This window comes from Haliotis rubra, unplaced genomic scaffold, assembly GCF_003918875.1.
Source record: "Haliotis rubra isolate DU_JTF1 unplaced genomic scaffold, ASM391887v1 Scf131, whole genome shotgun sequence".
Lineage (NCBI taxonomy): Eukaryota > Metazoa > Mollusca > Gastropoda > Lepetellida > Haliotidae > Haliotis > Haliotis rubra.
The window spans coordinates 1,467,844-1,491,938 of NW_025765237.1; the positions used below are offsets into that span (position 1 = coordinate 1,467,844).

The 24,095-nt window shown below is 43.2% G+C and overlaps 1 protein-coding gene across 1 annotated transcript; it reads right to left on the reverse strand.

The window, feature by feature from the left end:
- Positions 1-1,118: 1,118 nt before the first annotated feature.
- On the reverse strand, positions 1,119-24,095 carry LOC124267430 (parafibromin-like). The gene is given in 17 exon segments (XM_046702347.1): positions 1,119-1,478; positions 1,589-2,348; positions 2,645-2,786; positions 3,936-4,027; positions 7,374-7,511; positions 8,365-8,452; positions 9,349-9,519; positions 9,849-9,877; positions 9,879-9,916; positions 13,840-13,944; positions 15,435-15,663; positions 19,411-19,418; positions 21,177-21,254; positions 21,598-21,659; positions 22,393-22,522; positions 23,019-23,124; positions 23,953-24,095. Coding segments are annotated over 16 exon segments (1,584 nt in total). The 5' UTR covers positions 24,084-24,095; the 3' UTR covers positions 1,119-1,478; positions 1,589-2,311.

A 24,095-nucleotide genomic window follows, 5' to 3' on the forward strand; every position in this document is an offset into this window, starting at 1 on the left:
ATACAGAAGCTTTCAATGAAGAATGATGAACACGACACTTTGTACACAGGGTAACTTAACGACTCACTTGCAAATCTTTACAAAAATGTACTATTTACATTATAAACAATGACAAACAGTGAACACAAGCATTGTCTTCGGCTGTCAAAGAAAAAATATATGATAAAAAGCAATTACTTTTCATAGCAAACCTTGTGGGCCAAACCATCCACAGTGATCATCTTCATAGTGCCAACAGGACCATATTAGCCTGGTTATTGGAGGTCATCAAGACAAGAACTCCCTCAGCAACAACAAAATTATTCAGTCCACAATGAACACTGGTCATCTCCATGATGACAACAGCCATATCAGGGCCCCGTTCATCAAAGCGATCGTAGTGCTAAGTTGATTGTAACTCCCATACTTTAACATAGACTTACGAATGTCGTAGCGCTACGATTGCATTGAGGAAGGGGGCCCAGGTCGGTTCCTGGATGTCATTCAGATTAGTATTCCCACAGAGGACATAGAGCTATTCAGTCCACAGTGAGCACTGACCATCTCCATGGTAACAACAGGCCATATCAGGCCAGTTGCTGGAGGTCATTAAGACAACTCCTGTAGCAGTCACACAGCTATTCCGTCCACAGTGAGTACTGATAATCTCCATGGTGACAACACAGTCAATAAGTTTCTTTTATCATTGGCATCTAGTGAAGCATAAAGAATAATTAACCCTATTTTTGTTGTATTTGTGATAAAAAAAACAATTCTAAAGATGACTTCTTTGGAAGATATTTCCCAAGTTCTCATACCAAAGGATCTGAAACAGTGAGTGAGTGAGTGAGTTTAGTTTTACGCCACACTCAGCAATATTCCAGCTATATGGCGACGGTCTGTAAATACTCGAGTCTGAACAAGACAATCCAGGGATCAACAGCATGAGCATCAATCTGTGCATGGGGAACTGATGACATGTGTCAACCAAGTCAGCGAGCCTGACCACCCGATCCCGATAGTCGCCTCTTATGACAAGCATGGGTTACGGAAGATCAATATTCTAACCCAGACCTTCACGGGTCGGATCTGAAACAAATCACACTTTACTAATCCACAATATGGACGTAATGTCATCATTTTCAAACCTAAAATAACTTAAACAAGAATCTCACTCTCAGTGTAATTTGACTGAAGACCTTTCCGCAAGTCATTCATCTCAAAATGGGCCTAAATAAAAGAATGGGTTCAACAACATATTTATTGTAATTCAATGGAAATATAATACAACGGATAATTAGGAATGCTGTACAATGTGTCTTTGTGGTAGAGATGATGACGGAAATGGCACCATTGCCATATGGTAAGCATTGAATTTACTGTCTGTTTAAATGTCAGAATATCACCACAACTATACCTCTACCCCTGGAGTGTTTCACTGACAGGCTCACTGTTATGAAGGTCCCAGAGACACTCCAGCCAAAATTAGAAACCAGGACCTAGATTTTCGAAGCCCTCTTAGCGCTAAGATAGTCGTAACTGCCATACATTAACATTAACTTATGACTATCTTAGCGCTAAGAGAGCTTCGAAAATCTAGGCCCTGGACTAAAAATGTTCCACAGATAATCAACAGGGTTCCTGTACACAAAAATTAGTTTCACCCACAGCTTATCGACAATGATAAGCTATTATTAGAGACTCTAGTATGGGCTGTCATCCAGGTTATGGTGCTTGTACCTAGAGCACATCCTCCCTAGATTCTCCCCCCTTACTACCACCAGTTGGTTGCAGAAACAAGAGGCTATGACTTTAATCAAAACAGAAACAGAAAGGCAGCATTTAAAATTAAAGGTGATCCTAGAATCAATGAAGCTAGCTCTTGCAACACCTGAATCAATATTCACCTTCAACATTACAGCCACTGCAAAAGACCTTTGCTATCATTCCTAATCTTGAACACTGAAATGTAATGGCTGTGGTGCTGTGGGACAATACTGATGGTATAAGACTGAATGCCTCCACTGTGAACCTTCTCTGACATTTGTCCTTCTGTGTCAGCTTCTGGTCAGGGAAGTCCAAACAGATGAAGGTCTTTGATGAAAGAGGACTTGAATCCATGATGATCGGGTCCTGATATGACTAAGGGAGACCACTCTGCATAGCAAATGGCAATGCCATTGATGACAGGGCTGACTGTGCCCCCTCCTGTTGAAGCTGGAGGGTGACAACATGTTGCAGGATTTGTTGCGTTCACAGCAGGTGAATATATTCCTCCACAGACAATGCTGGCCCATCATGCAAGTCATGATGAGGCTAGAGATCCTAGAGATTAGAATCGCAAGTGGGCTTTGTTCTTGATCAGGTATCTGAAATGATAAATGGTTGCATGGTTCAGTGTAAAAATGGATATAATCAAGTGCTCAAAACAAACCTCATCCCCGCAATAAATTGTAAATGGCAAATACTAGGCAGTGTTTTGTTCATCATTTAATGCTGAACTCAATATTCCAGCCATGACATAAAAGCCTGGAAATACTTAAGACTGTACCAGCCACCAGTTATTGACACTGTAAACAAGATCAACACATCGGGGAACACTGACATGCTGCCAATAAAGCCACCTGATCCTTCATATCACCTCTGATGTATAGGATATACTTACTTGTCAAGACGCTCCCAAAATTGCTGCAAGTTAGCACGGTCAAGATGCCGCTTGTTTCGGTCCAGATTAATAACGTGCACATTCCACTTCGCTACATTGTTGTCCAAGGGCAGCTCAGACCACTTCAGATGATAGGCCTTGACTGAAAACAGATGCAGTAGCTAACATGGGGTATGTTTTGTCATGTTTAGTTTTATCTTTGTTACTCAGAGATACTCAATATTCCAGCTAGAGTGAGTGAGTGAGTTGGGTTTTATGTCTCTTTTAGGAATGCAACGCTTTTAGCAATATTCCAGCAATATCACGACAGGGGACACCAGAAATGGGCTTCACACATTGTGCCCATTAGGCTACCCCACCGCCAGCTAGATAACAACTAGATGGCCTGTATGTTATCAGGGATAATGTTGAAGGGATATGTTATTATCACTAGAGGTGAAACGGTATACAGCGGTATTAGTAGAACCGCCATATTTTGCCTTCGGTTCGGTATAATAGAAATGCAATAAAAAAATTGTTATTTTTTGGTTTTTGTACTGTCATTTCTATCCAATCGTAAAATGACAGTTTTGTTAATTGAAAATAACAAAGATTATGGTTATTTGTTTCCATGTTATCAAACAATGTAAGCTTTGGCTCACAGGGGCTTGTAATGCTGAAAATGATATGTAATTTTATCCAACACTCGTTCACTCATGTATTATTTTCAGCAATACAAGCCCCTGTGGTTTGGCTTTTGTTGTCGATTTTCTGCAGTTATGATCATATCTTATATACCGAACCGAAGGCCTTGTACCACAATACAAACCGTACCATGGTAAGAGCTTACCGTTTCACCCCTAATTATCACACACAATCAACTGGATCAGTGAGTGGTTTTATGCCGCTTTTAGCAATATTCCAGCAATATCACAATATCATGGCGGGGGACACCAGAAATGGGTTTCACACATTGTACCCATGTGGGAAATCACACCGAGGTCATCAGCATGATGAGACGATGCTTCAACCACTAGGCTACCCCACCGGTCCTGGATCACTATGTAGGACCACCAGATTCACTCAGTCACCTTGTACAATGAGGGGAGGTGAAATTGGGTTTAACGCCGTGCTGGAGAATATTTCACTCATATGACACTGATGACATGTACAACTATGAATTGTTTAATCAGATAAAAGTATGCATAATCACTACCCAAAAGTAAACATGTTACAAAGTTCTACTGCATTTAGGTTTTCAGACTTACTACAAGTGTCCACCATGGTCAAGAGATACAAACAAGAGACTCACTTTTTGAGAATATTTCGACAGGGTTGCCATTCCATGGCCATCCCTTGAACTGCCAGGCTGGACCCTGCACAAACACAGCTACCACGCGGTCCCTGAAACATAAGTATACAAGATCCCTGAAATACAGGTATACACGATCCCTGAAACACAGGTATACTGTATACATGACCCCTGAAACACAGGTATACTGTATACATGACCCCTGAAACACAGGTATACTGTATACATGACTCCTGAAACACAGGTATGCTGTATACATGACCCCTGAAACACAGGTATACTGTATACATGACCCTTGAAACACAGGTATAGTGTATACATGACCCCTGAAACACAGGTATAGTGTATACATGACCCTGAAACACAGGTATAGTGTATACATGATCCCTGAAACACAGGTATACTGTATACATGACCCCTGAAACACAGGTATACTGTATACATGATCCCTGAAACACAGGTATACTGTATACATGACCCCTGAAACACAGATACACTGTATACACGATCCCTGAAACACAGGTACACTGTATGTACATGACCCTTGAAACACAGATACACTGTATACATGACCCCTGAAACACAGGTATACTGTATACACGACCCCTGAAACACAGGTATACTGTATACATGACCCCTGAAACACAGGTATACTGTATACACGGCCCCTGAAACACAGGTATACTTTATACATGACCCCTGAAACACAGGTACACTGAATACATGACCCCTGAAACATTGCAGCAGTACTGGTCAACAGATAGCACAATTAATGCATCATGCTCTGAGGCTAAAAATGTAAAAAAAATTATGATAAAATTGATATTTTATACTTATCCTGACTCATGCTTATTGCTTATCTCATTTCTCCTTTCAACAGTTAAGTGGAAACTGGAATCCCTTTCAATTCCCTGAAGCAATCGTAATATCACTCACCCATGAGTCGCCTCCTTTTCCTGCCAAAACGGTCCCTAGCTCTCATCACTCTCTCCTTCATTGCCCTAGCAGACTGTTTGGCGGTCGTATGGGTCCCTTTTGCATCATATATCCTTTGTTGTTTGGCCCTTTAGTCTAAATTTCTGGCCGTGAATTGCATTTACCGTGGCCATGATACTATTTAGATTCATCACAATGTATTTTATTATTTAATTTTCTACTAAATTCGTACAAACCTGTAGAGATTACTGATTCTCTGATGAAAGTCCTCCTTGGGGTACATATAAGCACCAAAATGTCCATTTTGAGGGATTAACGAGAAGCCCGACAGACTTCCGTATTCCTTGAAATAGTCCGAGGCATCATAGGCCCAAAATGCACTCATCATTTGGCTGGCACAGCAGTCCCTAGCCAAATGAGAGTGGACCTCCGTCAGATGCCGTCCAGAGTCGCCGATGAATCACCAGCGCTCATTCCCCTTTCCACCAGCTCCCTCTGCAGAGCAGAGAGATGCGCCGAATGGAGCATACAGCATAGAGCTGTTAAGGGGAAAGGACAGCAGACTGACGGTAGAACATTGAGGCCGTGACCCGGATGGCTTGCTGGAAGCAGGCTTCCCCCCGGAAGGTGAACTCCAATGGTCCTGGCCCTCGTCGTGGACAACACCCGAGGCAACACAGCCGCGATTTTATCTTGCACTTGCCTCAGGGATGAACCTAATCATTGTAAAGTTCAAAGTAGTGAAAAGAACCAAATCAACCTGTCCACTGCTCAAGCCTGAACCCCGGTTCCGAGGCACATGGGAGTAGCATGATAAATCAGGGTACCCCAAGCACTCAGACAGACCTCGGAGTGTCGAGGTGACCAGTATATCCGGCACACTTGATGGCCTCTTGGTCAAGGCATCGATAGACATCAGGCCGAGACCTAAACTACCGGCGCTGGGGATCTGAGCCCTACCGTTACTGAAGCCCAGGTCGGTGCTACTCATGGAGTTCAGAGTATCGGTAGAGCTGAAGCTCGGCGATTCGAGTCCGAACCCGAACCCGATACACGTAGGAGTTGCCTGATAAATCAGGGTTCCCCCGATACTTTTACCACAAGCGCACCGAGCATACAGTCATACATTGCCTTCAGCGCTATGTAAACACCCATATATATACATACATACATACATACATACATACATACATACATACATACATACATACATACATACATACATACATACATACATACATACATACATACATATATATATATATACATTATACACACATATGTACTCGGGTCGGTGGTTCGAGTTCGAAACCCCAGTCCCGAGACACATGAGAGTAGCCTGACAATGCAGGGTTCCCCTGGTGTACACGCGGCTAGACCTCGGAGTGTCGAGGTGAATGGTAGCTCCCTCACACTCAACAGCGTCTTGGCCAGGGCATCGATAGACCTCAGGCCGAGACTTGAGCTACCAGCGCCGGGGATCTGCGACTGAATTTAGTAGAAATTTACATAATACAAGTGTTTGCCACTAATATGGCAATGTCACCCGCCGCTAAAGAATGGAATATTTATACAGGGATTGGGATAGAGAACTTTGACAATGGGCCATTTTCAGGATTATTAGCCATTTTCTGAATTTAGAGAGTGCCACTGACATTGGGTGCAATGTTTTATGAGATATCGCGTTTACATAAGTTTCAAAAGTGGTCAAAGTGTTGTGGTGACCTTGAATATAAGGTCAAGGTCACCCAAGACGACTGGTGTCTGCGTAATCCTCCAATGTAGGCTGTCACCAAATTTGAAGACATTGGGTACAACAGTCCATGAGATATCGCGTTAACAAGAGTTTGAAAAGTGGTTAAAGTATCGTGGTGACCTTGAAAATAAGGCCACGGTCACAAAAATCTAATGGTGTCTGGGTAATTCCCCAATGTAGGCTGTCACCTACTTTGAAGTCATTGGGTGCAACTGTTCATGAGATATCGCGTTAACAAGAATCGGGACGTACAGAGTACGTATGTACGGACGCCGCTGAATACACAGTACCCCATTCTGCTGAGCGGCAGGGAATAAAAATACATTGTGATGAATCTAAAAAGTATCACGGCCACGGTAAATACAATTCACGGCCACAAATTTAGACTAAAGGGCCAAACAACAAAGGATATATGATGCAAAAGAGACCCATACAGTCTGCTTGGGCGATGAAGGAGAGAGTGATGAGAGCTAGGGTCAGGTCACGTGGGACCGTTTTGGCAGGTAAAATGAGGCTACTCATGGGTGAGTGATATTATGATCGCTTCAAGGAATTGAAAGGGATTCAAGTTTCCACTTAACCGTCGAAAGGAGAATTAAGATAAGCAATAAGCACGAGTCAGGATAAGGAAAAATTGATGCTCGTAGCAGTTTAACCATGTAGTTCTCTTGGATTTCAAAACAAATACCCTTGGAAGTCATATTGAAGGGAACAATATCAGTTTGAGTCTATGGTGGCAATCTTACCAGTCATCTGGGGAAAGTTTAAGTGGATTGTCAATGATCCTGTAGGGCACTGTTAGTCCACCTTCCTTCCGTCTCTGGATAAGCACCTCATTGTCTCGTTTGGCTCCTTGGGACTTTTTCTGCTCTGTGCTCATAAACCTGGCAACACACGGAATGTTGTTTAACAAAGTACAATCAGAGGTTTTGTGATTATCTCTATGGTTTACGTAAAAATCTTCACAGACTTTTATTCACAACTGATGCTTCCCTTTGAAATTAATTGACAAAATAGCATAATTTAGTAGCATTAATTGTATAAAAATGAAAACACAATTCCTAACTATCCAACTTTCGGGATTGCTGTTATTGGGACCATAACATGTATTTTTAGCGTTGTAGGTTGTAGAAAATAGGATCTGCTTGAACAATCAGTTTCACTCACTGTGAAACAGTTTAGCTACTAATATATTGATATATGTATTTGCATAACAATAATTGCAAACATATTGAAAATCAAATTTGAACATCTTGTACAAATTGAGGTGTCATCACTTGCATGTAAAGTTTCTGTTTCGTTGGCTAAAATGGCTGATACCAAAACTACATGCTACTCTGGCCCTGCAAGTGCTGGCCACCATGTATCACTCTCCTGTACTACAAATAACAGCAACTAGGCCCCGATTTCTCGAAACAAACTTAAGTTTTTACTCAAATTTCAAATTGAATTTGACAAGTTGAAACAGCTGACTTTGTGACTCAACTGCATTTTTACATTTAAATAAGGGAAAACAACTTAAGTAATCTATCCACCAAACTCAAATTGTTTACTATGTTTGAGTTTAATATCGATTTCAGTCCATTCTGGGAAATGCATTTTCCTGTGGTTTCTCAAATTTGAATAAAAAGTCTAACTTAAGTCAATACTCAGACTTCAGTTTGTTTCGAGAAATCGGGGCCTGGTCCAAGGTACATAAAACTTCCAATAGCCATAGCTGAAGCTGATCTGACTCACCGAAGATCTTGAAGGATATCTTTGGAGTTAAGCATTGTGATGAGTGAGGTTGCTGCTGCTGGGATGATGATGATTGGTGTGCGAGAACCTGGTAAATACGTAACGTATTTAACAAGGATTGATAACAACAAATATTGCGCATACTCTTCCATGTGTCCACAGGATATGCATTTAACAGGCTCAACCTCAAAACATCAATATATCGAACATTTCAACAAAAATGCATGTGCATACAGGGTCTATGATGATGAATTGTCACAGCAGTAGAATGTAGATCACTGCTAATCAAACTGATTAACACTAGCAATGTTGCAGGCATATCATTATAGAAGATATTCTGTATGACCCTCAAATTTGTAGGTACAGTCAAATCCCGATGAGTCGAATGCCGGTGTCTCGAACATTATGCATAACTCGAAGTATCTGTCGGTCCCGACCATTCCCTGTTATAGTTGTCATCATTTGATTTCCGGTTACACGAATTTGTCTCATAAATACACACGATGACTCGAGAAGAAAATTTGGTCCCATTAGATTCAAACAACAGCAATCTTGTATACATAAGCCGAAGTCAGTCAATGAGAACTTGATTGGTGTAGCAAGCTGATCCAATTAACAAACCAGCGCGGCTCACACCTTTCCGCCATTGACGGGTGAATTCAAAAGGCGGATTAGTGATTTTACGGAAATCACTGTCTGTGCTAATCAGACTGGAACTGATAAGGTGCCCCTATTAGTGATATGGAAATCATTAGATAAACAAATGCTTAGGCGGAGGAATTAGGACTGGATCATCTTTTTTTCTACCTTCATAGACATACCTATGTCTCGAATACATTGATAAGTCGAATTTATTACTTGATCCTCAGCGATTCGACTCATCGGGATTTGACTGTATATCCATTATTAAGGGCACTGAGAACTAGCAATATTCCTGAAATATCATTAAACTATCAAAGCCAGTGTTTTTATCTAACATCGTACCTTTCTTCTGGTTAGGTGGTGGCCGTGCCTGTGAGATGGGTCGAGACATTGGTTGCGGTTGCGGTGTTGGTTGAGGTGTATGTGTTTTCCGTGATGATGCTCCCTCTGTTACAGACTTCAGGGTCAGACCGTGGAAGGTTCTCATTGTGTCAATCTTGAAGCCCTCCGTTTCTGAAAAAGGCAAATTAAAAATGACCATCAGTCAGACATCTCATCTCAGATATTTTAAGAGTGACACACACCGAAAAGGTGTAGTCAACTTTAAATTGAAATGACAAGAGTACAATTTTGGCTGTACATCTTGAATCAAATCAAATAGGAACCAAACTCATGCAATGACATTTTTGTGTTTGCTTATCTCAAGCCTAAATACCCGGACCAATTTAATTTCATTTTCATCGCAATTTTGGCAAATGGTATGATAATTTGAATATTCATTTTTATAGTATGACAAAAGATGTTACTAAGATAGGCATTGCCAAGAATCATGTGAGGCTTACCATCTTTAGGTCTGAATCTCTCCTGGTCGTCTGCTGTAGCCGCTGGTGGGGACAGGCTTAGCTGCCTCCTGAGGAGAAATCAAAGACACATGTCTATAGTACATTGTATATATGTCAGCAAAATATTATTAAAATCTAAATATTTTAGATATTTAAATATTTAACTTACCTCATGGTAATGTGCATATTACCTTTGCTCATCCGATACAAAGACTGTAAATGTGATCGATAAGTATCCTTGTTGAATGCTATCATGAAACCAGTGACGTGTCGATCCCATCCGGCGAGCGGAAGCATGTCCCCTCAATCCCGTCATATGACAACGAGACCACGTCACTTTATCCGAATCCTGACGTCCGAGCGGAGGTCAAAGCTGGGAGGAGACGATCCATCGTAGAGAGGGCGTAAAACGCCATGAGGTAGGGTAAGTATTTAAATATCTAAAATATTTAGATTCTTATATATTTTTTAACTTACGTTACCTCATGGCAATGGGCATGTTGATCTGACAGTAAGGCAGGAGGGTCGGACACCGGCGAGGACCAGCCAAAACTATCAGGCCCATGAAGAGCCATGGTAGACACTAAGGCCTGGCTTTCATGCGGGTTGTTGGCGGTAGGGTGAGCCAAACCAGCAGAGTTGTAGGCTGCAAGGATGGTCGAGCGAAGCCACAAAGCGAGGGTGTTCCTATTGACCTCACCCTTTGACGCAGAAGAAAACGGAATGAAAAGGCGTTTCCTCGCGTGTCTCCTGACTGTCGACTTCTTGATGTACTCTTTAAGGGCCCTGATGGGACACAATGCAAGTTCATCCGACTCGTCACTGGTCACTGTAGAAGACAAAGGAGGGATGACAAACAAATGATCCGGTTGGCCGGCAACTGGTTCTTGGCAATAAAGTCTCAGAGAAGACACAAGTGGAAGGAGCTGTGACGATTCTGTTCAAACCAAATCCTGGTGACGTCTATGGCATGAAGCTCACTAACTCTGGCCGCAGTAGCAAGCACCAGGAGAAAGACTGTTTTCCTGGACAAGTCCTTGAAAGAGGCCTCAGACAAGGGCTCATAAGGACGGTCATGAAGGTGTTGTAAAACCACGTTGGGGTCCCAAGCTGCAGGGGGGACCTTGCACTTCTGATCCTCCAACTTAAAAGCTTTCAGCATGGCCAGAAGTTCAGAAATCTTGGAGACCTTCCTATCAGACTTGACAACCAGCACTGAATTAGACGGCCAAATAAGTAGAAAACGTACCACCCTTCAGATGATGAGTGTTGCGTAGGGAGAGGAGGAATTCCGCAATAAATTGAGGAGAAGCTTTAACCGGATTCTTTGAGCGCTCAGCACAAAACTTCTCAAACAAAGACCATTTGTGTAACATGTGTTATATTTGGGATTACACTTTCTTAGTAAAGTACAAATTCTAGTACTTTTTGATTTGAGCCCCATCCGGGATTCAAACTCAGCCAGGGTTAGGCGATTAGGTGCCTGACTCTGAGGGTGTGAGTTCGAATCCCGGATGGGGCTCAACTCAAAAAGTACTAGAATTTGTACTTTACTAAGAAAGTGTAATCCCAAATAAAACACGTTACATTTGACCACTTTCTAAATGGCATTGGGTAATCAAAGACCATTTGTCATCGTACAGGCTTCGAGTGGACACTCTGGGGGCTCCATGAACCGACATCCTCCTGGACTGATAGAGGTTCAGAGAAGACATCTAGGATCTTGTCCGCGATCAAGGTGGGAGCCGAAAACGGGGCATGCATAAGTCTCTTTATAAATTCCTCCTGCCAGGTACATGGAGAAAGCAACCCAGTCCTCCGAGTCACATTGGTGGTAGCAAGTGCTGAACGGATGTGATCTACCACGCCGGAAATTACTCTGGCCTGCCACCGGAACATAGTAGTTAGATGATCTCAACAGGAAGGATTGTCTTCAGAAAGCCTCTGTGGCCGAGGCAAGAATGGAAAGGGGCTTCAAAGTCCTGCAGAGTTCCGTGGCAATCGCCATCAATTTGGCATCCGGGACCTTGTATTGAGCCTGAGAGGTGTCTGAGAGACATTTGGCAGCTTCATCCTCGGTAGCACCAAAATCCACAAAGTCTAAAGTGTGCACCTTGTAATCCTGACGGCGGTGTTTAGCAGGCTTGATGGAGGGATTGACAGATAACTTTTGGAAATCCTCATCAAGTGAAGCAATGGCATCAGCAACCATGGGGTGTGGAGGCAAAAGGAGCTCTGGTTCATCCCAAATGGAAGTAGCACGAGGAATGTCCGACCCTGGAGACGGGCAACTGATAAGTGTCAGCTATCCAGGCGTAGACACTCTCCATGCCCAAGTGTGTCAGACCCTGGTTGTCGTCCTCTTCATAATCTGGTACAAACTGCCCATCTGACAAAAGAGATGAGGAATCCTGAGATCTAAAAAGTGGGGATCGGGAACGCGATCAGGTGCAGACGCGTTGTTAGAAGACATGAGGCGGCTGCGTTGCATAAAGCGTTTTTTTCTGAGCAGCTAGGGACGCTTTAAACACAATGGAAGGTAGGTCCCGGCAAAACTAAAACCAAGAGGTCCAGGTACATCCTAAATTGATCAGACAGTCCGGGCAATCAGGGTTGGGAAAACGCGACAATTATGACATAAAAAGAGAGAAACAAGATACATACAATGGTCAAGCAAGGACAAGAAACCCCAGGCTGACTAAGGAAGTACCTAAATTCACCGAAGCAGAGCTGGAAAAGGCGAGAACAAAGTAAACAACACACCGCGAAGACAGTAAGAAATAACAGCCAGCTGTGAGTAGAATTTTTCCGTTATATCACGGTTGAAGGATACAATAGGAAAACCTTACCCAAACAAAACACAAAGAATACAGTAAGCAGGGGTAGAAATAACTTTAAAATTGCTAGTGTACTCCGGTACAGTGGCACATGTAAAATCACTTCCCCTGATAATTATTCCACTATACCGGCCATTTTCTTGTTGATTTTTAAATAAACAACATAATTAACATTGGAATATCAACTGGACACCGGTACAGTGTGATATACAAATTTGTTTGCCCGACAGAAAAAAACACTGGACTCGGGCGTCGGGCAATGGGTTATTCCCACCCCCGCAGTAAGTAAGAAAAATCAGAAATATCCCAAACACTCGAAACACGTCCAACTCGCAGTGCGGTAAAGGATAAAGTGACGTTGTAACATGACGGGATTGAGGGGGCGTGTTTCTGCTCGCCGGACGAGATCGACACATCACTGGTTTCATGATAGCATTCAACAAGGATATGATCGATTGATCACGTTTCCAATCTATGTATCGGATGAGCAAAGGTAATATGCACATTACCATGAGGTAAGGTAAGTTAAAAATTCGTAATCTTGTAACATCTTGTGTGTGAACCGAACGAGGACCCTGAGATCACTGAGAGTTGACGAGTGATCTGAGGGCCACCTCTTTATCACTCATATAATGGGATATCACCAAAATCCGTTCACTTAAACCCAGACACCACACAGGGCCATACTACCACAGCTACTTACCACAGCTGGAGCATGTTGCCTGACAACCAGCACTGCTTGTAGGGGACAGTTCTATGTTCTAACCCAGACGACCACCTCCATGGTGTAGTGGTTACAGCATCCACCTTGAGTGTGGAAGGTCGCCGGTTCGATCCCCGGCCGAGTCATACCAAAAGACGTTAAAATATGGTACTTGTTGTTCCCTGCCTTGCGCTTGGCATTAATGGGTAAAACAAGGACTGGTCGGCTCAGAGTCAGTATACTGTGTCTGTGTCGGGGTATTCATGCTTAACTGCGGCATGGTATCTCCGCGGGCTAGCACTATAAAACCAGCTTCAGTCTGGGCTAGTACAAGCAGCCACACATACACACTCATGCACGTATTCATATGTGTGAAATATTCTTAAGTACAACGTTAAACCCCATTTCACCTCTAACCTAGACTCAGAGCCATAATACAACAGCTACTTACCACGGCTGGTGTGTGCTGCACGACTGTGTTGTTCTGCTGCCTCTGGGACCCTTCCTCCCGAGCCTTGATAGATTGGAGAATGCTGAAGATGTTTTTAGCAAAATGCTGAAACATAAACATATGTCAATGGTAAGTGTATCAACCAAAAGTGCTCAATAGGATTTCTGATCTATATGTATTGCCTTGAACATATAATCATATGACTCAAAGGTGATATGTGTCCGGATTTTCACAAGCTAATACAGTGAGTGAGTGAGTGAGTGAGTGAGTGAGTGAGTGAGTGAGTGAGTGAGTGAGTGAGTGAGTGAGTGAGTGAGTGAGTGAGTGAGTGAGAGTGAGTGAGTGAGTGAGTGAGTGAGTGAGTGAGTGAGTGAGTGAGTGAGTGAGTGAGTGAGTGAGTGAGTGAGTGAGTGAGTGAGATTTTATGGAGCTTTTAGGAATATTCCAAAAATATTACGGCGGGGACACCAGAAATGGGCTTCACACATTGTACCCATGTGGGGAATTGAACCCGGGTCTTCGTTGTGACGAGCGAACGCTTTAACCACTAGGCTACCCCACCGCCCTTCAAGCTACAGAGCTCCCTTGTGGTTGGTAACAGTATTAGTCAGCTAAGTCATGACAAACTATTTACATGCATGCCTCGTGAATATACCATGAAAGCACTTTTACTAACTTCTCTGTGTAATGTAAACATTGCAACTGCATGCATATCAAACTGAATAAGGATCAACTGCATGCATGCCAACCCAATAGGCCCAGCTGCAAGCACAACCAACATTACTAATTAATATGCATGAATTGTCACCAGCTGCATGTATGCCAAGCAATACAACCAACTAACAATATGCATGCATGCCAACCCCAAAACAACCCAATACACCATTATACAATAGCATGATTGTCACCAGCTGCACTGCCAACCCCAAAACGAATTACTTGCACTATTACTAGCTGTGACATGATGATTGAGTGAGTGATTTATGGTTTTACGCTGCTGTTAACAACATTCCAGCAATATCACAGTGGGCATACAAGATGGTTAACTATGCACGGCGACGAACTGCACGCGTGCCAACCCCATATATCATGACTAACTATATATGCATGCATTGTCACAAACTGCATGCAAGACACTTGCATGCATAATGACCACATTGTACCTGTGTTGAGAAATGTATGACTAACTGGACACCAAATCAGCTACTGCATCAGCAACAAACCCAGACAGGGAGAGCACCTCCCTTTTTTTAGGCACCTCACAAGTTAACTGCTCATCTGACCATGTCGCTTCATGACAGGCACTGTGTGCAACCCCACCTCCTGCCCCAATTTTAAAATTCTGGTTATGCCTTTGTGCATGCCTTATGATTTAATGGGATACACACTACCAGTAACTGCATCAGCGACGAACCCAGACTGGAAGACCATCTCCTTTTTGTCAGGCACCTTACGTGTTACCTTCACACCTGTCCATGTCGCTATATGACTTTAGCATTGTGTGCTACCCAGCCTCCTGCCTGCCCCTTTTAAAAATTCTGGATATGCCTCTGCGCATGCTTTATGAATTAATGCATGCATGCATGCTGACTAACTGCCCACCTTGCGGCACTCTGCAGAATGGTGGTCCTGGTCCTCCACAGCCTCTCCCTGTTGACGATGTCGCGGGTCACGTCCACCTCAGCATCCACAAAGCTCCTCTGCTCTAGCGCCCCGACCTGTATGTCATCGTCTCCTTTGATCTTGGTTCTCTTGATGGCCAAACGTTTGGCTTTGATGGCAGCAATCTTCTCTAGGGGCATGGCCTCATGGAGAGAGGATGTGCTGGGGAGGACATCACACAGTACACACACATGACACATCAATACTTGATACAGGCATGATGTTAAACATTCATTTGGTGGTGAGTGAGTTTTGTTTAATACAGTGAGTTTGGTTTTATATCACTTTTGGCAATGTTTATTATAGGATATTTATAAAGGACTTCACACATTATACCTATGTGGGGAATCTTACCCGGGCCTTTGGCATGACAAGCAAATGCTTAAACCACCAGGCTACCCTACCGCCCCAGGTTTAATACAGCTTTAACAAAGGCCAGCTTAAGTTTGGAGGAAAACCTAAAGTTGTGCAGGTTGTGTATGTTCATGGTTTGGAGGAAAATACACAAGCACAGGAATTATGTTGAAGAGACAAATTTGGAAATTTTAAATATAAATTGTATATTTATATACTTATCCTATCTCACGGTATGCACTTCTCTCTCTTGATTCGACACTGAGTGGAACGATGTAAACTTTTTAACTTGGCCTCTCTTGTCCATCCACCCAAACACTCCATGCTACCCTCATTATAAGACAGCTTCCTAGTTGTCATGAATCATCATTCTCATTCTTGGAGCCACTGGAATATCAATCTTGGAGAATCTGCATAGCGGGGAGGATGGGCGGGAATCTGTCGCTTGAGATAGGATAAGTATATAAATATACAATTTATATTTAAAATTTCCCAATTTTTAAACTTATCCTATCTCACGACTTGCACTTATCCCATGGTTGGATGGTGGGCCGCAGATTACCCTTCTGTCTGGACAGTGCGAACAGCTGGTCTTGGAGCTGTGTGGACTGATGACAACCGTAGATAGCGATGTACAAGGGAGGCCTGTTACGCATGCACGCAACTCCTATGCTTGTAGTGGGTTCTCCGGAACCCCTTGGCTTACTAAGCACAAACGACTCCCAGGGAGATGGGTGCTCCCGAGCAATGTGGTGTTCGGCCGAAACCTTGTACAAGACAAGGGATGCATTTGGCAAGTAGGCCTCGCCTCGCCACGATTTACAAGGCACCCCCGTAATTAAAGTCTTGCGACTAGAATCGGGCCAGCCCATGCTTCAAGAAGACCCCCCAGACACCGACCGAGGCGGGTGAAAGAGAAACACAACTTGGCATATCCAAGGTTTAATGTTCAGTTCCGGGCAGCATCAAATTGACCCTCACTCCTTTGCCTAAGCTTAGTCAAAGGATGTGCCCGACAACTTTGGAGGCAGAACACAACGAAATCCACTGGAATTCGGGAGTGTCGGACTTCACTGATGTAATTGCTCCGTGGAGTAGAGGTCAGTAAGCGTGAATGTCGAACACCTCTGCATCGTCATACTGATTGTGCCTCAGGTCGGTAGGGCCACGCTAGGTGGCCGTATTCCGATGCCTTGGTATGGAGGCCAAGTGAAGTAGTTCTTAAACCCATATAATGATAAAAAAAGGTTGAGATCCAGTTCAACTTTTATTAAGTATATACAAGGAAGCAGTAACACGAATGCGGAACTGTCCCTCATCTGCGTTGTTGGGCCGATGTAAGCTGCTGAGCCAGTACAAGAGGTCCAAACTGCTGTAGTCCCTGGACATCCGTGACAGACAGGTCTCGCAGGTAATGTGAAGAGAAGACTGTATCAGAACACCAGAAGCAACCATCCATGATAGCGGTCAAGGAGCAGTTGCTATGGAGGGCCATCGTCGAGGCTAGTGCACAAGTCTCATGAGGATTGGAAGCGGCTGGAGGAGGCAGCCCTGCAAAGGTGTAGGCTCGCAGGATCGTGGCACGCATCCAGAAGGCCAATGTGGTCCGGGAAACCTCAGTTCTTGAAGCGGTCGACAAGGGTATGAAGAGGCGCTTCCGTAGCCGTAGACGATCCTTGGAGGCAGCAAGGTAAATGTGTAGAGCCCTAACAGGGCAGAGTGTCAAATCTTCATTATCATCGGGGCCAAGAATGGTGGACAACGGGGGAATGGTAAACATCCGGTCCAGTTGCCATGGCAGTTGGTTTTTCGCAATGAAGTCCCAGCGGAGACCCAGGAAAGCCTTGCCATGCTTCTTCCGCTCGAACCGCACCCGATTGACATCAAGAGCATGCAGTTCAGATATACGAGCAGCAGTAGCCAAAGCTACCAGGAAGAATGTCTTGAATGTCACTTGTTCGAAGTTCTTGTCTTCTAAAGGTTCATAATCTGTAGAAATCATATGACGAAGGACGACGGACAGATCCCAGGCCGGAGGTCTGAACTTCCTGAACTGGTCAGAGAGTCTATAGGAGCATAGTAGACTCTGCAACTCAGCAACAGTGGAAATCTTCGTGCCCGTGGTGACAGCCAAAACCAAGTTGATGGCGGCTAAGTAGGTAGCTAGCGTAGTACCCTTGAGTTTCCTAGTAGTGCGGAGATGCTGGAGAAACTCAGCAACGACCTGAGCCGAGGTGGAAGTGAGAGATGCAATTCCCCTAACCTTGCAATAGTCTTCAAACTTCTTCCACTTGTTGTCGTACAAGGAACGGGTCGAAGTACGATGCGCTGAAGTGATAGCTGTGGCTACTGGGCGAGAGTAGCCCTTAGCTATGAGAGACCTCTGAAGATGCGCCAAATGTGTAGATTGAGGGTCTGAGGTGACCCGTGGCGCAGTTGAGTGAGGGTGAAGAAGTAGGTCGTCCTGGTTGGGAAGCGGTACTGGGTTTGGCTCTGCCAGGCTTCTTGGGTTGACGAACCTTGTGGCGAACAGATCTATTTGAAGCCGTGATAATGGGTAGATCATCGACTGAAAAATCTGGGGCAGTAACTTCCACTCTGTTGGTGACGGTCGGTTGGATCAGGACAAGGCATCGGCGAACACATTTTTTACTCCGAGAATGTGTCCGGCTACGATGTTGAGTGAGTCGATGAGATGGAAGAACCTGATCGCCCATTGTAGCAGATTCGCCGAGCCTGTCGAGCCTAGAACCAAACCAATGTCGAATGGTCTGATTGGATCAACAGACTGGTTGATTGAAGCTCTGTTGCCCAATGTGAGATGGCTTGAATTACCGCCTTGAATTCCAGCTCGTTTATATGAAGTACCCGTTCATCGGATGACCACAGCCCGGCCACTTGGTGGTTGAGGAAGTGAGCTCCCCAACCCATGAGGGATGCATCGATGAATAGGTGATGAGTCGGTGCAAAGGGCATCATAGAGACTCCGGCGCAAACATTCCATTCGTCCATGGATTGATCAGGTGATGTGGATCGTAGTTGTGCTCTGGATCGTGACTGTGATCTGGATCGATCCAGTGATCTTGATCGGCAGAGTGATCTAGATCGGGTTTGTGATGGTGATCTGGATCGTGAAGGTGATCTAGATCGTTGTGGTGATCTGGATCGGCGATTAGGTGACGAAACCTGAAGTGTTGATTCATGATGAACGTACCCCGGCCAGCTCCGTCCGGTTCCATGAACTGTGGGGGAACACTTGGCTGGTTGAACGCAGTTGGCCAGGCTCCAAGCAAACTGAGACAGTCGAGGGGATATGTACCGATGATCTGGATGATGAAAAGGTCCCCTGGTAGTGTAGATGGGACAGGCAACGATGAATTATCGATCACAACCACCTGCGAGTGATCTGACGCTATGGAAGGAGGTGATTGATTCATACGCAATAGGTGCCGAACGTCCTCAGATAAGTAAGAATCTGATGAAGCGTCCATAAAATCCTCTTGAACCACAGACGTCGCTCTCTTGCGTGTAGGTACAATTTTCTGTAGCTGTAACTTGATACGCTTGGCGGGAGTGGGATAAATTCTGTTGATTTCCTGTCCCTATCGGTGATTCTCCGGGAGCAAACACGAAGGTAGGCCTTAAAATCCTCATCTTTTAGTGAATTACACTTGCCACATCGTTTGTTCCAGTTACATTGTCCAATACAGTCACTGCAAGACGAGTGAAGGTCGAGGGACGAATAATTCGTCTTGCATTTGGCACAAACTTTCCTTTTACTTGACTGATTATCTGTTTTCCCCATGATGTTAGGATGAAATAATGTCCCTAATATACAGCACGTCCACACAGTTGTGCGACAAGAAAGAGAATGATCATTCAAGGTAGTCACGTGGGCTATTAGTGGAGCATGCTGCAAGCTTTATTAGGAACTAGGAAGCTAATTAAGGAGAGCAGCATGGAGTGCACGGGCGAATGGACAAGGAGGCCTATGGATAAAAGTTTACAGTCGTTCCACTAAAAGTCGAAGCAAGAGAGAGAGCTGCAAGTCGTGAGATAGGATAAGTTTAACAATTTTCTATTTATGCCAGTTAAAATAATTCATTATTCATATGTTTTGACTATGATATTGCTATCTGTCAAGTTTATATTGGTCATGTTTAATGAGTACATCAAGAATAAAAATGTTTGAAAAGGATGAGTGTGTTTGTTGTTTATGTTATGATATTTAGGAGTGATCTTTGTATGAATTCCTGGGTTGTAGACAGTGTACTTCACATGGAGTCATGGTCCATATTACTTGGCACTCACTATTCATTCAATTTTTTTGCTTGCATCTCTGGAATAACTCTTAATCCATTTGATTTATGTGAATTCTGATGCCAAAAATGAAATCAGGGGTATCTAATTACCCTATGTACCAAATTTTGTTTAAAAACACCAAAAAACAGCAATGTTGTGGGACAATTAAGATATTTTCTGCGAAAACAGCGGTCCGCGAGTTTCGAGTATTACATGTACAAAATTGATCCAAACCTGGACCCCGAATTTTGACACTTTATTTGCCTCTAAAATATTTATTTATGGTCCGATTTTCAAAAGGAAAAGTGATCTGAATTCAGTAGAATGCTAGTTATCAGACAATGTTATCTGTAATATGAAAAAAATCATGTGGTATAGCTACTCATATGTAAATCAATTTGCACACAGTGCATGTTAATATTGTGTTCACAGAACACAGACTTCAGCTGGAAAACAGAATGAGGAGGAACTGACTTGGAACAGTGACTCTGATTATTGTAGGACAGTGACTGAAGGACTTACTGTTCATGAAAGTTTAGGAAGTAAGACAACTACAAATTTCTTTTGTTATAATACTGTTCTTACCATAACTCTAGCATTATATAAGATTTTATATTAAGCAGCAGCTGCAACCTGTTTATATTTGGTGCAACAAGGTGATTACCTTAGGTTGCACTGGGTGCAAGTGTGTTTCATTTCCTTAAATTGACCCCTGATCAATACTGAAGGCAAACCCACTGCCTCCTGGAATGTCCAACATACATAACACAGCAGAAAATAGTGGTTCATTAGAGCAGAGGGTCATCAGTAACCTGTGACATGTTTAAAACCATGCCCAGTTTTAAAAGAAACCTCTTAATTTATAGTTTCAAATTGTTTACGGATATTTGCATAGATACTCCTGCACAGATCTACATTATAACCAAAACAGGAGATCAACTCCAACTCAAAATTCCCTACAGGGTAAAATGACTCTTATCTAGCTGATGGTATTATGAGACAGTTTTCCTACCCAAGGCGGTTGGCAGCACTGATGTGTCTCTTGGCCCATCAATCTTTGTGATCCAGTTCTTCTTGGCCTGTTGAACTTGTTCTTCCTGAAAGAAGCAATTTTACTGACTGAATGGACATCAGACCTCCAGCAACATTAGGAGATAATGGTTAGAATTGGTCTTTGCCGACCCAAGCTTGTGATAAAAGGAAACTCCCTGGGTGGTCAGGCTCACTGACTTGGTTGATGCATGTCATTGTATCCTCAAAGAGTGATGCTCATGATATCAATCACTGGATTGTCTAAACCACCACTACATTACATAGCTGTCGAATTGCTTGGTGCAGTGTTAATGAACAGACCAAAGTTTTGTTACTAAATCAAACAAGTGAACAAATGTTGCTTTAGCCTAATCTAAATACAGAGCACACAAAGGAAAGACACTTCACCTCTAATCTTGCTTTCTTTCGTTTTTCGGGGTCATCACCTGTATCATCCGCTGTTCGCTTGACTGCAACACACAAACATAGTGTCACAATTATTTTGACTGACTGACTGACTGAGTTTGGTTTTACACCGCTTTTAGCAATATTCCAGCAACATCACGGCGGGGAACACCAGAAATGGGCTTCACACATTGTACCCATGTGGGGATTCGAACCCGGGTCTTCAGCGTGACGAGCCAATGCTTTAACCAATCGGCTACCCCACCGCCCCCAATTATTTTGAAGATACACTAAGTGACCAACACTCCTGATAAAAGCCTGAGCTATATCACAGCAACCAGTGCCAAGCATACACAGGTCGTCACCCCACGCGAAAACTTAATCACTGAGCTGCTAATAGGTGTCCTGATCCGCACGTTTGCAATAGCTAGCACTAGCAGAGGCAGTCTATATCTGTGCCTAGTACAGATGTGATAAACAGAGGTCAGTGTGTTTGCAGCTGACAGGGAATCAGAGATTGAAACTGATCATATCAGTGCACAAATCGCTTGCTTGTGTTATGGTGTATCGTCATCCCACAATGACACATATTGTATTGTGACATTGCATATTATCACAGCACCTGTCCCATTCATACAATTATAACCATGTAATACATCACTGAACAAGCAAGGTGCCCAAAACTGAGTGTGTTTGTGTTATATAGAAACATTTTATGACCATAATCTTGAAAAGTGGGTCAGTAACAGTAAATGAACCAGTGATATAGGATATGATCTATGAACACATTTCCCTTACCTTGTGTAGGTCGTTGAGATATTTCTAGAGGAGCACTTTTGTCAATACTGGCTGAAGCTGTAGTTTCTCCATTGAGATATGCCAGGAGATCCTTCCTGTCTGGACGTCGGACGACATGAACGCTGTGAGCCTGGAATAACCGGGTGATAATTGTGCAGGGAAAATGCTTCATAGCTATATGTCTTTCTTGAAGCTAGGCAGCTCTAGCTAAACATAAAGGACATGTGATGACAATTCCAAATTTTTGGAGAAATTAATCGGTCAGGTTACCATGGTTACGAGAACACCAACATTTGTACAATTCATGTGAATACCTAAACAGTATTGCCATGGTCAATGAAAGAATACAGAAAATAGAAATGAGTACAGGCTGCTAGAGCAGAGATGGGGATGTCAGTGGAAAAGGTGATTGCTGAAATGAATATGTATGTCTGTAAATTAAGTGTGCTATAACTGGCCAGTTTGCCTCCTTACAACAGAAGTAGATTTCACTAACCACAGGTTGAGAGGCATTTATTTCAAGTGCTTCAGTGAAGGCAACAGAATTTGCATATCAGATGTGGCCCTTCTAAGTTCAGGTATGTGTGACCAGGGACCTGGGTGAACACCTGAGTAAAGCTACTTACCACAGCTTCTCTGACATACAAGGGATGCTGCAGGTGGACATTTTTGAGGAGGAACAGGATGGAGTCCAGAGTGTAATACTCCTTTGTGATGCCATCCTTCCCAGTACTGAAATTAAAGATATGATTACGGTGAGAATTTGAGACTGCAATGATTACACTTGACACTAATTCTTTACACTTAGTCTGCACTGATTTGTAGCACTACCTGATACTTAAACAAACAACCCATAATCTTTTCTTCATGCCTTTACCATATTACTTCAATGGATTAGAATGATTATCATGGATATGCTGCTACTGGAGACACTCAAGTGACAAAAGTTATTCAGTTATATAACCAGTCTGTTAAGGGAAATCCAACTCACACTGTTCCCCAAGTGGGGTACCCTAACGGTTAACATGGTTAAAGCATTCACTCTTAACTAGGTTTGGGTATTGCCAAAATGTGTTGGGGTATTGCAATATGTATTGCAATATACTGTGAAAGCGTAACACACAATAGTTTTACACTGTACTCAGCAATATTCCAGCTATATGGCAGCGGTCTGTAAATAATAGAGTCTGGACCAGACAATCTCCACAAGACTTACTCCTAGTATGTTAAAGTTGCAAAACTAGACTGAAGATTCCCCAGATCTACTGCACATCACAACATAAACATGATGAACGACTCTTTAACTTGTTAGGTTCTAAAGCACATGAACATAGGACCAACCTTACAACATGATGAATATGAGTACAGGATATCCATGACACTGACAGCAGCCATTACATGTGCACATGGGTAGAAATTTACAAACACTATCTGCTACAATTTTCTACTTTTACATGTTTTTCGGAGTTTGTTTATTTTCAAACCACGTTTATGCAAGTTAAGCGAAAAGGAAACATATTTCACCAACTACAACTGAACATAATATTAGCTTCTACTTACCCCCAAACTGTATAATTTGTTTTGACATTCTTTGGCCATGCAAATTCTCCAAAGATAATCTGGTCATCCTTTTCAATGATCTCCTTTTTCTGTATGTTGTATTGTCGAAGAAGACTAAGCACGTCCGCCATTTTGAGTTACAA